Source organism: Melanerpes formicivorus, unplaced genomic scaffold, assembly GCF_026170545.1.
Source record: "Melanerpes formicivorus ecotype bairdi unplaced genomic scaffold, bMelFor1.0.p_v2 SCAF_125, whole genome shotgun sequence".
NCBI lineage: Eukaryota > Metazoa > Chordata > Aves > Piciformes > Picidae > Melanerpes > Melanerpes formicivorus.
The window spans coordinates 530,782-544,742 of record NW_027142477.1 but is presented as its reverse complement, the minus strand read 5'-3'; the positions used below and the strand labels follow the sequence as shown (position 1 = coordinate 544,742).

General features: G+C 56.6%; 1 protein-coding gene across 1 annotated transcript in view; it reads right to left on the bottom strand.

Moving 5' to 3' along the window:
* Positions 1-1,400: 1,400 nt before the first annotated feature.
* ENPP1 (ectonucleotide pyrophosphatase/phosphodiesterase 1) overlaps positions 1,401-13,961 on the bottom strand; it is an 85,533-nt gene continuing 72,972 nt past the window's right edge. The window contains exons 17-25 of the mRNA XM_068167922.1: positions 13,539-13,626; positions 12,642-12,817; positions 12,127-12,178; positions 9,878-10,032; positions 8,085-8,220; positions 6,438-6,518; positions 5,121-5,253; positions 4,100-4,256; positions 1,401-3,212 (exon numbers count right to left, since the gene is read on the bottom strand). Of these exons, the coding sequence (XP_068024023.1) occupies positions 3,045-3,212; positions 4,100-4,256; positions 5,121-5,253; positions 6,438-6,518; positions 8,085-8,220; positions 9,878-10,032; positions 12,127-12,178; positions 12,642-12,817; positions 13,539-13,626 (1,146 nt within the window). The 3' untranslated portion in view covers positions 1,401-3,044. The remainder of the gene's footprint in view (positions 3,213-4,099; positions 4,257-5,120; positions 5,254-6,437; positions 6,519-8,084; positions 8,221-9,877; positions 10,033-12,126; positions 12,179-12,641; positions 12,818-13,538; positions 13,627-13,961) is intronic.

The window sequence follows — 13,961 nt, the reverse complement described above, 5'->3', positions numbered from 1 at the left end:
TCAGTAAATGTGCAGCTGACAGCAAGCTGGGGGCAGGAGTTGATCTGCTGGAGGGCAGAGAGGCTCTGCAGAGGGACCTTGCCAGGCTGGACAGATGGGCAGAGGCCAAGGGTAGGAGATTGAACACATCCAAGTGCCAGGTGCTGCACATTGGCCACAGCAACCCCAGGCAGTGCTACAGGCTGGGAACAGAGTGACTGGAGAGCAGCCAGGCAGAGAGGGACCTGGGGGTGCTGGTCGATGGTAGGCTGAACATGAGCCTGCAGTGTGCCCAGGGGGGCAAGAAGGCCAATGGCATCCTGGCCTGCATCAGGAAGAGTGTGGCCAGCAGGAGCAGGGAGGTCATTCTGCCCCAGTACACTGCACTGGTTAGGCCACACCTTGAGTCCTGTGTCCAGTTCTGGGCCCCTCAGTTTAGGAAGGAGGTTGACTTGCTGGAAGGTGTCCAGAGGAGGACAACAAAGCTGGGGAGGGGTCTGGAGCACAGCCCTGTGAGGAGAGGCTGAGGGAGCTGGGGTTACTTAGCCTGGAGAGGAGGAGGCTCAGGGGAGACCTTCTTGCTCTCTACAACTACCTGAAGAGAGGCTGTAGACAGGCAGAGGTTGGTCTCTTCTCCCAGGCAGCCAGCACCAGAACAGGAGGACACAGTTTCAGGCTGCACAAGGGGAGGTTTAGGCTGGAGGCTATAAAGAAGTTCTATACAGAGAAACTGATTGCCCATTGGAATGTGCTGCCCAGGGAGGTGGTGGAGTCACCGTCACTGGAGGTGTTCAGGAGGAGACTTGATGGGGTGCTTGGTGCCATGGGTTAGTTGATTAGGTGGTTTTGGTTGATGGATTGGACACGATGATCTTGAAGGTCTCTTCCAACCTGGTTTATTCTATTCTGTTCTATTCCATTCTACACCCTGTCCATCAGGTCCATGTCTCTTTTGTATTGAGAGCCCCCCAGATGGACCCAGCCCTGCAGGGGAGGTCTCACCAGAGCAGAGGGGCAGGATCCTCTCTCTCCATCTCTGGCCAAGCTACTTTGGATGCAGCCCAGGCTGCCCTTGGCCTTCTGTGCTGCCAGTGCCCATTGCTGGCTCCTGTCCAGCTTCTCCCCCACCAGCAGCCCCAAGTCCTTCTCTGCAGGGCTGCTCTTAGTCTCCTCACCCCCAGCCTGGACTGGTTCTGTGGATTGCCCCATCCAGTTGCAGGACCTGACACTCTTGACCATCTTCTTACCTTCCCCTTCCAATAATGAAGAATTCAGCACCCCAGCTGGAGGAGAAGTTGTCTTCCACTCAAAGAGCTGGAACTGAAGAAACTCCCTCCTCACCCCCTAAAAATGCTGTGATCTAACCCTGGTGTTGAACAGGCCAGAAGCCTTTGGTACAGTAAGAGTCAGGAGGAGCAGGCTGGGGCTGATGTTTGTATTGGTCACAGGCAGGTACAGAGCAGTTACACTGAATCAGGCTGTCACAGTTGGCTTACAACCAGGGGCTGCTACAACACATCTGAATTTCACATGGTGAAACTACCTCAGGGAAAAACAAATAAATCATGTCTGCAACAGAAGAGCAAGAGAAGAGGTCTGGTTAAAAGAGAAAATGGTCCCAGGATTGCAGCCCTACTGGGAAAGCTCCCACTGCCTCCCAGCCTCCACCAGCCACGGGCAAGCCGTGAGGTGCTCAGGCACAGGCTCTTCCTCCTGCTGTCACTCTTGTGCGGGGAGCATTCCCTTCTTTGCCCACCAGAAGAGCAGAGTTGTGGCTGCGCCAGCTCCACAGAGCCAGCTCTGGTCAGCAGCCTCAGCCAGGGTGGGGGCATGGCAGCAGCAGCAGCACAGCCACTGGACGAGGAGGGGGATCCTGAGTGCCTGCAGCAGCCGGCTGGGAGCCTGACAGCTCCCAGGAGAGCTCATCACAAGCTTCCTCAGAACCTGCACCTGACAGCATCTGCCTTCCAGAGGAGCCAGTTGTGGGAGCTGTAGGAAAATGTGGGTCCAGGAACAGCTACAAACACAGCCAGGACCAAGGCCTTCGCTGCCAGCAGCCAACTGAGTGCCCTGTGGGCGCTGACTGTGGTGCTGAGGTGTGCCATGGAGCAGATCACCTAACCAGCCCAGGGCAAGAGGACCTTCTCTTGACCACAGTGGGATTTCAAAGGCACAACTGACAACATCATGCACCAGCCTGAGGAACACAGGAGAGCAAAATCCTTTAATCAAATGGAAGTCAAATTGGCAGTGAGATCATTACTGCTGGCACCTCAGATGTGGTCCTCAGCTCATCTCTTCTGATTTGCAGGTGACTGGGTGCAGCCTCCTCTGACTGCACCCTCCCCTGGATGCATCCTGCACCTGCTCATTCTGAGGATGCATTTACAACATGCAAGCTGTGCAACAAATCTTTCTCCAGTTCTGGAGACCCCACAGGCAGCAGCAGACCAAGGCTCCCAACTGACCACAGCCCTCTGGCCAGGCATTTCCCCCTGCTGGGGAAGCTCCAGCTCCCAGGCCTGCCAGCCTCCGTGGGGCTTCTTGCACCACAAGGCTGCAGCCTTGTCAGAGCCAAGGCTCAGAACGCTCCAAGGAAGACTGCAAGGAGAGGTGGTGGTGTCTGGATCTCAGTGATGAGCAGGAATGCTGTCCTTTGGCAGGACTGTGCTTGCTAATTAGCTCTATTTTCAAAGTAGCACATTGGTCTAAAGCCATCCTTGAGCAACTTCTCCCCCTCCAGGGCATACAAAGGTGACAGTGCTGTTGGCGTCTCAGGCTGAGATGATCAAATGCTGCTGGCACTGAACAATGGCCACGACTCTACTGCCTTCAAGTGGCAATGACAGGAGCTGCCATCCTGTGCTGCACACACCAGGAGTCCCTGAGATACAAATGTGGCACCCACTCGCCTCCCTGCTGGCATTTTGGTCCAGAGTCCTCATGAAGGTTCCAGCTTATTATTAAAAAACCCCCAAAACAACCTAAAAAAAGTCTTCATCTGTGAAAAAGTCTATGTACAAACAGCTGTGGCAGAGAGGGCAGCAGCACCCCCTGGCCAGGACTCAGTTCACTTCAGCAGAGGGTAAGTATGTTTTTAACTGCAAAATCTCAGCCACTGGCTGCTTCCTGTCCTGGTAGAAACTGAGTCCAGTGAGCAGCTCCACGTCCCTGACCCGAGCTGTGTGGAACTTCATTCTCTCTTCAACCCACGTGGCCTCAGCCCTGCCAGCCTGTTGGGACAGAGCAGCAGAAAGAGGGGGTGTGAAATACTGGGGTCTCTGACAGGCACTTAGTGAAGCAGCAGAAGACATCTGGGTGTTTAGTGGAGACAGAGAGCAGCAGCTGGTGGCAGGCAAGTGCAGAGTCCTGCCCCAGGCACCAGTACAGCCCAGGTCACCCTGATGGAAAGCTGCCCCATGGAGAAGGACCTTGGAGTGCTGGTGGACAGCAAGTTCTGCATGGGCCAGCAATGGGCCCCTGTAGCTGTGAGGGCAAATGGGATCCTGGGCTGCATTCAGGAGAGTGTGGCCAGCAGGGCAAGGGAGGCTCTCCTGCCCCCCTGCTCTGCCCTGGTGAGACCACACCTGGAGTACGGTGTCCAGTTCTGTGCTCCCCAGTTCAGGAGGGACAGGGAACTGCTGGAGAAAGTCCAAGGGAAGCTATGAGGATGCTGAAGGGACTGGAACAGCTGTGTGAGGAAGGAAGGCTGAGAGCCTGGAAAAGCTTGAGAGGGGATCTGATCAATGTCTATCAATATCTGAGGGGTGGGGGGCAGGCAGGGGCCAGGCACTGGGCAGTGGTGTCCTGGGATAGGACAAGAGGCAATGGACACAAACTGGAACCCAGGAGGTTCCACCTCAACCTGAGGAGAAACTTCTTTGGTGTGAGGCTGCTGAGCCCTGGAGCAGGCTGCCCAGAGAGGTTGTGGAGTCTCCTGCTCTGGAGCCTTTCCAGCCCCACCTGGATGTGTTCTGTGTGCCCTGCCCTGGCTGCCCTGCTCTGGCAGGGGGTTGGACTTATCTCCAGAGGTCCCTTCCCACCCCTAACACTCTATGGCTCTGTGACAGCCAAGCCAAGCAAGCTGAGTGGTCAGGTGCTCCTGGGGACTGATACTCACTGCACAGCTTTCACTGTTGTCTTCTCTGTGAGGTACAATATAGGACAAGGCATCCAGAGACCCTTCACAGCCCAGAGGAGTTTCAGAGGTATTTTTACAACTGGTCAGTACAATGAAGAAGTGAGTTGGAATTGGAACTTCTGAATTCCTGGGGTGCCTGAAACACAAAAGGTCTTTCAGTAAAGGCACCAAATGACAAGGAACAAATGACAGCAATCAGCTGTCCTCAGCAGATCCACTGCAGCAATCCACCCTCAGCCCAGTGAAGGCTTCAGCCTGGAGGGACAGTCCCAGATTCCCACTCTGCCAGTCAAGGGTGGCTTGGGGGCTGATGTGAGTGACAAGTCTGCTGAGGCAGAGCAACAGGCTGTGAAAATGTGTAAGAATCCCAAGCAGGTGGAGAGTGCAGCCCCAGCCCAGAACACCACCTGCCTGCTGGCCTCAGCCACTGGTGCTGCACCCACAGCTTTGTAGTGGGACACTGCCAGCTCACAGTGGCAGCACGGGGAGGCTCTTGCCTCACCCCCTCCTGGAGGCAATGTCTCAGGCACAGGCTGCTCAGGGAGGTGCTGGAGTCCCCATCCCTGGAGGGGTCTCAAAGATGTGTGGATGTGGTGCTGAGGGAAGTGGTTCAGTGGCTCAGCAGCAGGGGTGGGGCTGTGAGCTCTGGGGGAGGGCTTGGACTCGGTGATCTCACAGCTCTCTTCCAACCTCCACACTTCTGTGGCTCTAAGATTTCAGGCTGGTGAATATTCTTCCACATGCAACAGCTTCTCCTACAGTGCACCTTCAGTTTGGAGGATGACACTTCTGAGGGTGCTTTTGCTGCCTGTGCTCATTGCTTGTTCCTCACCTTCACCCTGCTGCCCCTGCTCAGTGCCATCCCAGTGCCTCCCTGCATGACACAACCTGCCCAGGGCCCTTCCTCATAAGAAGCTTCCCTTCAGAACAAGAATCACAGCTACTTCTTGACCACTAACAGAGGACAGTAACAAAGGGTTGGGATGTGCAGGGTCCTCACCTTTTCACCTGTTCTGGGCTATCACAGAGCCCATCAGCATCATAATCAAACACAGGCCCACTGACCACGTTGACCCCGCTCCTGGCTGCAGCATAGCCTGGCAGCAGCTGCTGGTGGAAGTAGTTCCAGAGGACTGAAACACAGAAATGGAAGTGGGACAATCCCCAAGGCTAAAGCTGTCAGTGCAGCTCTGCAGAGCTCTCAGTGGAGCACAAGCAGATGGCAGCAGCCAGGAAAAGCCTCAGTCATGCAGAGCACTGCAGCTCAGCCAGCAGCATGCAGTGCAGCACCCCCTGGCAGTGTGGTTTCACAGCCACCCAACCACCAAGCTGAGGCATGGAGATGCTGCTGCCCTGTGGCCTTCAGCTTCTTTCCCTGGAAAGCAAATCATGCAGAGACCAGGGGAGGGAGGTGAGACAACACCAAGTGTGCCTGGGTCTTGCCCTGCTACCAAGCTGGCCTGGCTGACTTCTACTTCCACCCCTGCCAGTGGGAAGTGTCTCACTGGTAAGATCAACCCAGTGAGGGTGGGGAGACTCTGGCACAGGCTGCCCAGGGAGGCTGTGGCTGCCTCCTCCCTGGAGGTGTTCCAGGCCAGGCTGGATGAGGCCTTGAGCAGCCTGGGCTGGTGGGAGGCGTCCTGGGCACCAGGGCAGGGGCATGGAACTGGATGATCTTTAAGGTCTTTCCTAACCCAAACCATTCCTGGACTCTAGGATATTGTTAGTTACAGCTGAGGGTTGACCATTATTCCATTAAGAAAACCCCAGGACATCTTCTGGCCAGAGGAAGTGCCTTAGTTATTCTCCTTTTTCCCCAGGAATATGCTCAACCTCTCTCAGCCAACCACCTCATGCTGCCTCTCACCCAGGCAGTCCAGCTCTTCACCCTCCCTACTAGGGGCAATCATTTCCCTCTTTCCTCAGTGACTGAGCCCCTAGATTCCTGCCTGGAAACCCAGTGGCCTTTCGAAGACATTCCTAAGCTGGACCTTAATGTAACTCACAAAGTTCTCTTTGGTGCCTGGGTTCCCCAGGAGATATTCTGCAGAACCCTGTCTGGGTAGGCAGGGAAATGCAAACAGAGAGATCAGGCCTTGCCTGCAGGCTCTCACACTGTGCTGCCATGCAGAGAGCCACTTGCTGAGGGACAAGCTCACACCTTTCATAACCCCACTTCAAGGAAGTTCTCTCTGAGGACAGAAGCCCACAGCTGGGGAAGCAGCTCAGCCAGGGATGGTTGGCATGGCTGGAAGCAAGCAAACCCCCAGCAGCCTTTGCTGCCCTCAGCTGTGCAGAGCACAGGCAGCCACAGTACCTTTAAATGCAGGATACATGGGCACGATGTTGGTGCTGAGCAAGGCATCGTGGTGAGGCCTCTGTCCCTCTGCCATCAAGTCTAGAACAGAGCACAGCAATTCCTGCCTTGGATCTGGCACTGCACACTTGCTTCTGCATGCTTCTGCATGGCTGTGCTGACACTGAAGTTCAGTCAGCTCCACCTTGCCTTCCAAAGCTGATGTCTGTCCAGGTGCTAACTTCAGGACATCCAAACCAAACAACCTCACAAGCAGCAGCAGCAGCTGCACTTCTCAGGTGCCTGGACTGCAGCCAGGGCAGGGAGAGCAGCAGCACAGGGAGGGGATTCTGCCCCTCTGCTCTGCTCTGCTCAGACCCCACCTGCAGCACTGCCTCCAGCTCTGGGGCCCCCAAAACAAGGGCCTGGAGCTGTTGGAGGGGGTCCAGAGGAGGCCACAAAGATGATCAGAGGGCTGCAGAACCTCCATGGGGACAGGCTGGGAGAGTTGGGGCTGTGCAGCCTGGAGAAGAGAAGGCTCCAGGGAGATCTTAGAGCAACCTTCCAGTACCTGAAGGGGAGCTGCAGGCAGCTGGGGAGGGACTGTTCAGAAGGGGCTGTGGGGATAGGATGAGAAGCAATGGTTTGAAACTGGAGCAGGGCAGAGTTAGGTTGGACATCAGGAGTTCTGCACAGGGAGGCTGGGGAGACACTGGGACAGGCTGCCCTGTGGCTGTTTGTGAGGATGTGGCTGAGGCCCCATCCTGGAGATATTGCAGATCAGCCCGGATGTGTCCCTGGGCAGCCTGCTCTGGCTGGAGCTGTCCCTGCTGCCTGCAGGGGCTTGGACAAGATGCCCTTGGGGGGTCCCTTCCAGCTGGATGATTCTGTGACTGTGATTTGCATGCTCTGCTCTCTCAAGCAGCAGCTGTGTGTCAGGCACTGTCCCTCAGATTTGTTTATGAATTCACAGAGTTTGGGGAGGTTTCTGTGTATGGTCTTAAAACATTTTGGTTCTGTGGGAAGTGACACCAAGCTGTGTCCTGTGGTGATGGTGCAGCTGCAGTGAGCTGGCTCAGCACCCTGCCAAGCTGAATCTCAAACTGCCCAGGGCAGGGAACTCCACTGCTGCCCTTGGGAGATGATTCCAGTCTCTGTCTGTGCTCATGGGGAGCATTTCCCTCTGGAGCCCAATGGGAATGTCCCCAGCAGTGCCTTGTCCCCCTGCCCCCTTGGCTTTCCCATGGCACCCCCTGTCCAAAGGCAGTCTCCATCCTCCTGGCAGCCACCCTTCATGCACTGCTCCATGGCAATAAGGTCTCCCCTCAGCCTTCTCTTCTCCAGGCTGAGCACCCCCAGCTCTCTCAGCCCCTCCTCACAGGGCAGCCTGCCAGACTTGACTCAAGGTTTGCATCTTCTTTCCACTTCCATCCATGAGATGCCACTTGAAAAGCCTGAGAAGCTCCAAAACTTTCAGAGGTACTACAAGGGACAGCTCCCAGAACCCCCAGTGCTGGAGAGCCCCAAATGCTTCCTTCCTCTCATGCTGAAGTGCACTGCAGCAATTCACCACTGCTGCTTCACCCTCTGGGCAGTGACCAGGACCACAGCTGCTGGAGCACAGCTCACTGCAATCAGCTCTGCTGGCAGAGGAAGGAGAGAACTTACTTGGAGGAGCAAGGAATCCATAAGTCAGGGCAGGATGGCTGCTGTAAAACAGGCAGCTCTGGCTGTGGTTCAGAGGAACTCGAGCATCCCTGTGCAAGCAGCTGGAGGCATCTTCTGCAGCAGGGAGCCACTGGTCCTGGTGAGCAAGGAGAAAGTGTCACTGCTGAGGGCACAGCTGCAGGGCACAGCTGCAGGGCTCAGCTGCCTTACAGACCTTCCCTCCCTCGAAATATTTAGCTGCAGTGGCTTTTAACTTAGTGAAGGGACTGGGCTCAGATGCAAGAATTGTCCCCCTCTTGTCAGGGGAAAATGAGGCCTCCATGCACTTCACATCACCTGGAAATGAAGTGAACAGAGCTGCAGCTTCTCAGCTGAGTTCAGAGAGGAAAGCTGGAAGTGCCCATTAGAGACAACCTGAGCTGCTGTAGGTGTACTTGGCCATGGAACCAGAGAATCACTGGAGAAGCCCTCTGGGATCACCCACTCCAGCCAGCAACCCAACCCCACCATGGACACCCAACCCTGGCCCCAAGTGCCATGGCCACACCTTGCTGGAACACCTCCAGGCATGGGGACTCCACCACCTCCCTGGGCAGCCTGTGTCTGAATGGGAAAGTCCAACTTGACAAGAACTCCACTTCCATCCATGAGATCAGTGCTGTGCATCAGCCTCTGCATCTCAGCACAGGGCTCACAGCAGCAGACACCAGATTCATCTTCACCAGCCCCTTTGTCCCCTCACCCAACAGGATGATGCCCTGTCAGCAGGACTGGAGCAGCACATGGCCAGCTCAAGACAGCCCAGAAACTGTTTCTACAAAAGGCTTCTACTAAATTTCAAACTCTGCTTGAAGGCCTCCAAGCTCCTGCGGAGAGCAGACTGCAGGCTGCTACAGCACAGCTACACTGCCCTGCAGGCTCACAGGGCTGTGGGACCAAGGCCAGGGGAGTCCTCACTTCATGGTGGGTCTGCTCCTCTGGAGGGAAAGATGCAGTTGCCAGAAAGAGCACAGAGGCAAAGCCAATCCTCACTGACACAGCAAAGTGAAGAGAAGCTCAAACTGAATTCCTCTTTTTATCTCACCTGGTCACACCCAGCCCTGGGAGATAAGCACAGAATGCTTTGGGTTGGAAAGGACCCTAAAGGTCATCTTGATCAACTCCCCTGCCATGGGCAGGGACACCTCCCACCATCCCAGCTTGCTCAAGGCCTCACCCAGCCTGGCCTTGAACACCTGCAGGCAGGAGGCAGCCACAGCCTCCCTGGGCAACCTGTGCCAGAGTCTCCTCAGCCTCACTGCGAAGATTTCTTCTTCCTCTCCAGTCTCAATCTCTCCTCTCCCAGCTCAAAGCCATTGTTCCTCATCCTGGCACTCCCAGCCCTTGTGAAAGCCCCTCCCCAGCTCTACTGCAGCCCTTCAGGTACTGGAAGGCTGCTCTGAGGTCTCCCTGGAGCCTTCTCTTCCCTAGGCTGAACAGCCCCAACTCTCCCAGCCTGGCCCCACAGGGGAGGTTCTGCAGCCTCTGATCATCTTGGTGGCCTCCTCTGGAGCCTCTCCAGCAGCTCCAGGTCCTTCTTGTGCTGGGGGCCCCAGAGCTGGAGGCAGTGCTGCAGGTGGGGGCTGAGCAGAGCAGAGCAGAGGGGCAGAATCCCCTCCCTGTGCTGCTGCTCTCCCTGCTCTGGCTGCAGCTCAGGATGATGTCAGGAGCAGGTTCAAGAAGCATTCAGGAATAGCTTACACTGAAACTGTTTAACTTTCATGGTGGCTTCTGAGGTGTGCTCCTGTGCTTACCTGCTTGTGGATGGTGTATGCAGTCCAGAGGGCCATGCTGTAGTCCTGGCTGTAGGCACTCAGGTAGCGGGGATGGTAGAGCAGGCAGTAGCTGAGCCCTGGCTGCAGCACCCGGGGCCGGCCGTAGGGCAGAGAGAGCTGCTCTGCACTCTCAGCTGAGGAGAAAGAGTGCTGCGGTCAGTGCCCTGCACAGCAGCTGCCCCTGCAGGGCACTGAGTGCTGTCAGTGCTGGGCACAGAGCTGCCCCTGCAGGGCACTGAGTGCTGTCAGTGCTGGGCACAGAGCTTCCCCTGCAGGGCACTGAGTGCTGTCAGTGCTGGGCACAGAGCTTCCCCTGCAGGGCACTGAGTGCTGTCACTGCTGGGCACAGAGCTTCCCCTGCAGGGCACTGAGTGCTGTCACTGCTGTACACAGAGCTTCCCCTGCAGGGCACTGAGTGCTGTCACTGCTGGGCACAGAGCTTCCCCTGCAGGGCACTGAGTGCTGTCAGTGCTGGGCACAGAGCTTCCCCTGCAGGGCACTGAGTGCTGTCACTGCTGTACACAGAGCTTCCCCTGCAGGGCACTGAGTGCTGTCACTGCTGGGCACAGAGCTTCCCCTGCAGGGCACTGAGTGCTGTCAGTGCTGGGCACAGAGCTTCCCCTGCAGGGCACTGAGTGCTGTCACTGCTGTACACAGAGCTTCCCCTGCAGGGCACTGAGTGCTGTCACTGCTGGGCACAGAGCTTCCCCTGCAGGGCACTGAGTGCTGTCAGTGCTGGGCACAGAGCTTCCCCTGCAGGGCACTGAGTGCTGTCACTGCTGTGCACAGAGCTTGCCCTGCAGGGCACTGAGTGCTGTCAGTGCTGGGCACAGAGCTGCCCCTGCAGGGCACTGAGTGCTGTCAGTGCTGGGCACAGAGCTTCCCCTGCAGGGCACTGAGTGCTGTCAGTGCTGTGCACAGAGCTTGCCCTGCAGGGCACTGAGTGCTGTCAGTGCTGGGCACAGAGCTGCCCCTGCAGGGCACTGAGTGCTGTCACTGCTGGGCACAGAGCTTCCCCTGCAGGGCACTGAGTGCTGTCACTGCTGGGCACAGAGCTGCCCCTGCAGGGCACTGAGTGCTGTCAGTGCTGGGCACAGCAGCCTCCACTGCTCTACCTCTACAGCAACCTCAATTTCCCTCTGTGAAGCAGTCTGAGAAGTCTCAGTGACTGCTCAACCAGAGTTCACTTTATCCACACTGAATCACACAATGGTAGGGGTTGGAAGGGACCTCTGGAGATTGAGTTCAATCCCCCTGCCAGAGCAGGGCACCCAGGGCAGGGCACACAGAACACATCCAGGGGGGGCTGGGAAGGCTCCAGAGCAGGAGACTCCACAACCTCTCTGGGCAGCCTGCTCCAGGGCTCAGCAGCCTCACACCAAAGAAGTTTCTCCTCAGGTTGAGGTGGAACCTCCTGGGTTCCAGTTTGTGTCCATTGCCTCTCGTCCTATCCCAGGACACCACTGCCCAGAGCCTGGCCCCTTCCTGCCCCCCACCCCTCAGGTATTTGTAACCATTGATCAGATCTCCTCTCAGCCTTCTCTTCTCCAGGCTCAACAGCCCCAGGGCTCTCAGCCTTCCCTCCTCACACAGCTGTTCCAGGCCCTTCAGCATCCTCACAGCCTCCCCTGGTCTCTCTCCTGTACTTCTCTGTCCCTCTTGAACTGGGGAGCCCAGAACTGGACTCGATCCTCTAGATGTGGCTTCACCAGGGCATAGCAGAGGAGAGAGGAGAACCTCCCTTGCCCTGCTGGCCACACTCTCCTTGATGCTCCCCAGCTGTGAGGACACATTTCCACCTGAGAGCACATGGCTCAGCAGGACTCTGCTGCTAACCTTCAGAACCAGAGACCCAGGAAGCATTTGAAAGCATTTTTACCTCATGTACTTGAGAGCTGCTCAGCAGCTGAGGCATCAAACATTCTGTATTCTGAATCACAGAACTGTCAGGGCTGGAAGGGAGCTCAAGGCTCAGCCAGTCCCAACCCCCTGCCATGGGCAGGGACACCTCACACCGCAGCAGGTTGCTCACAGCCACATCCAGCCTGGCTGCAAACACCTCCAGGCAGGAGGCTTCCACCACCTCCCTGGGCAACCTGTGCCAGGCTCTCACCACCCTCATGGGGAACAACTTCTTCCTCACATCCCATTTGAATCTCCCCACTTCTAGTTCTGCTCCATCCCCAGCCCTGAGCTCTGTCCCAGCTGTGGCAGTGCCCAGCTCTTACCTTCTGCCCGGCTGAGATCCAGTCGCTGAGGGAAATCCTGCACTGGCAAACCCTGCAGCACAAAGCAGACACCCAGGTGCTAGTCAGAGTTCTACAAAGTGTGCTGTGAGCCACTCCTACACCATCAAGCACTGAGTCACCCTGCCCTCTGAGTTACCTCTGGCATGCCCTGGACACAGGCTGTGGAGAATTTGCAGAAGCAAACTGGGTTTGCCACAAGCAAATCCACAGCCTTGGAAGCCACAACCCCCACCACAGGAGGGGAACTTCCACTGAACCAAGTGAAGCAAGCAGGAGCTGACTGCTTGCTGCATCAGAGCTTGCTTCTGTGCTGGCTCTTCAGAGCTGAGTGTGACTTTACATAAGCACACTGCAAAACACACACACAGGCTGGAACCCCCCGGCCTCAAGGCAAGGCTTTGCAAGCAAAGGCAGGAGACTGCAAGGTAAAGATAAACACAGGAGAATCCAGCACAGCAGCCTGCTGCCACAGCTGCAGCCACTGCAGCACTCACCCTGGCCCTGCAGGAGCAGCCAGGGCTGACTGAGAAGGCCCTGTGTCCCACCACAGGGCACTCAGAAGGGTGGCTTCTCTCCTGGGGGTGGTGGGGGATGTACACAGGATCCCTCAGCAGATGGTTCAGGCGTCCATGGGTTCCATTGTTTGGGGCTGGTTTCAAATCAAGCAGATCTGTGAAAGAATTCAAGTGATAGTAACAGGATCACAGAGTCACAGAATGCATCCAGCTGGCAGAGCCCTCCCAGCTCCCCCAGCCCAGCCCTCCCCCCAGCACTGCAGGCTCAGCACCAAACCAGGTCCCTAAGCACCAGCTCCATGCTGCTGGAACACCCCCAGGGATGGGGACTCCAGCACTGCCCTGGGCAGCCTCTGCCAATGCCTGAGAGCCCTTCCAGGGCAGAAATAGTTCCTCACATCCAGCCTCAGCCTCCCCTGGGGCAGCTTGGAGCCATTGCCTCTGCTCCTGTCTCTTGCCACCACGGAGCAGAGGCTGTCCCCTCCTCACTCCAACCTCCCTGCAGGGAGCTGCAGAGAGCAAGGAGGTCTCCCTCAGCCTCCTCTTCTCCAGCCTCAACACCCCCAGCTCCCTCAGCCTCCTCTTCTCCAGCCTCAACCCCCCCAGCTCCCTCAGCCCTCCTCTAGCCCAGGGGCTCCAGGCCCTTCTCCAGCCTGGCTGCCCTGCTCTGGGCAGCTCAAGTGTCAGCCTCTCAGCAGCCATCAGCTGTGCAGCTGCTGGAGCTCACTCAGAAACACAAACTCTTTTACCTGTTAAAATCAACAGCAAGCCCTGAGGACAACTTGCTAAGGACACTTAACCATCTGTTCTGAGAGGCCTTCCACTGCCCAGAAGCCCCCTGACTGCCCAAAGGCTGCCCCCAGCAGGGCTACTCACCACACATTAGATTGTACACTTCAATGTTTTCAAATGGCTCCACCTGAGTACGAGACTTGAACCCTGGTCCAAAGCCAATGAAGATAGCCTAGGGTTTACAGAGACAAGCTCAGTGGGACTCTGGCCTAGACAACTGAACTGGAACATAGCTTCACACACACACACACAGAGGGCATTCTCTTCCAAGAACTGGATTTTGCCAGCACGGTCTGAAGCAAGAGGGGGAAAAAGGCAATGTCTGAAAATAATTTGTGTGAAGTGCTGAGAGAGCTCCAGGGACCCACTGCTGCCTCTGCAAGGTTGTCTCCTCTGCTGGTGAAGAAGCTGAGCTCCTTTTCTCCAGTGTTTGAAAAGCCTTAGTGCAAATGCTGAGCCAAAATAACCCCTGGCAGCAGTTGGGCAGCTCTGAGCTCAGGGCTGTGC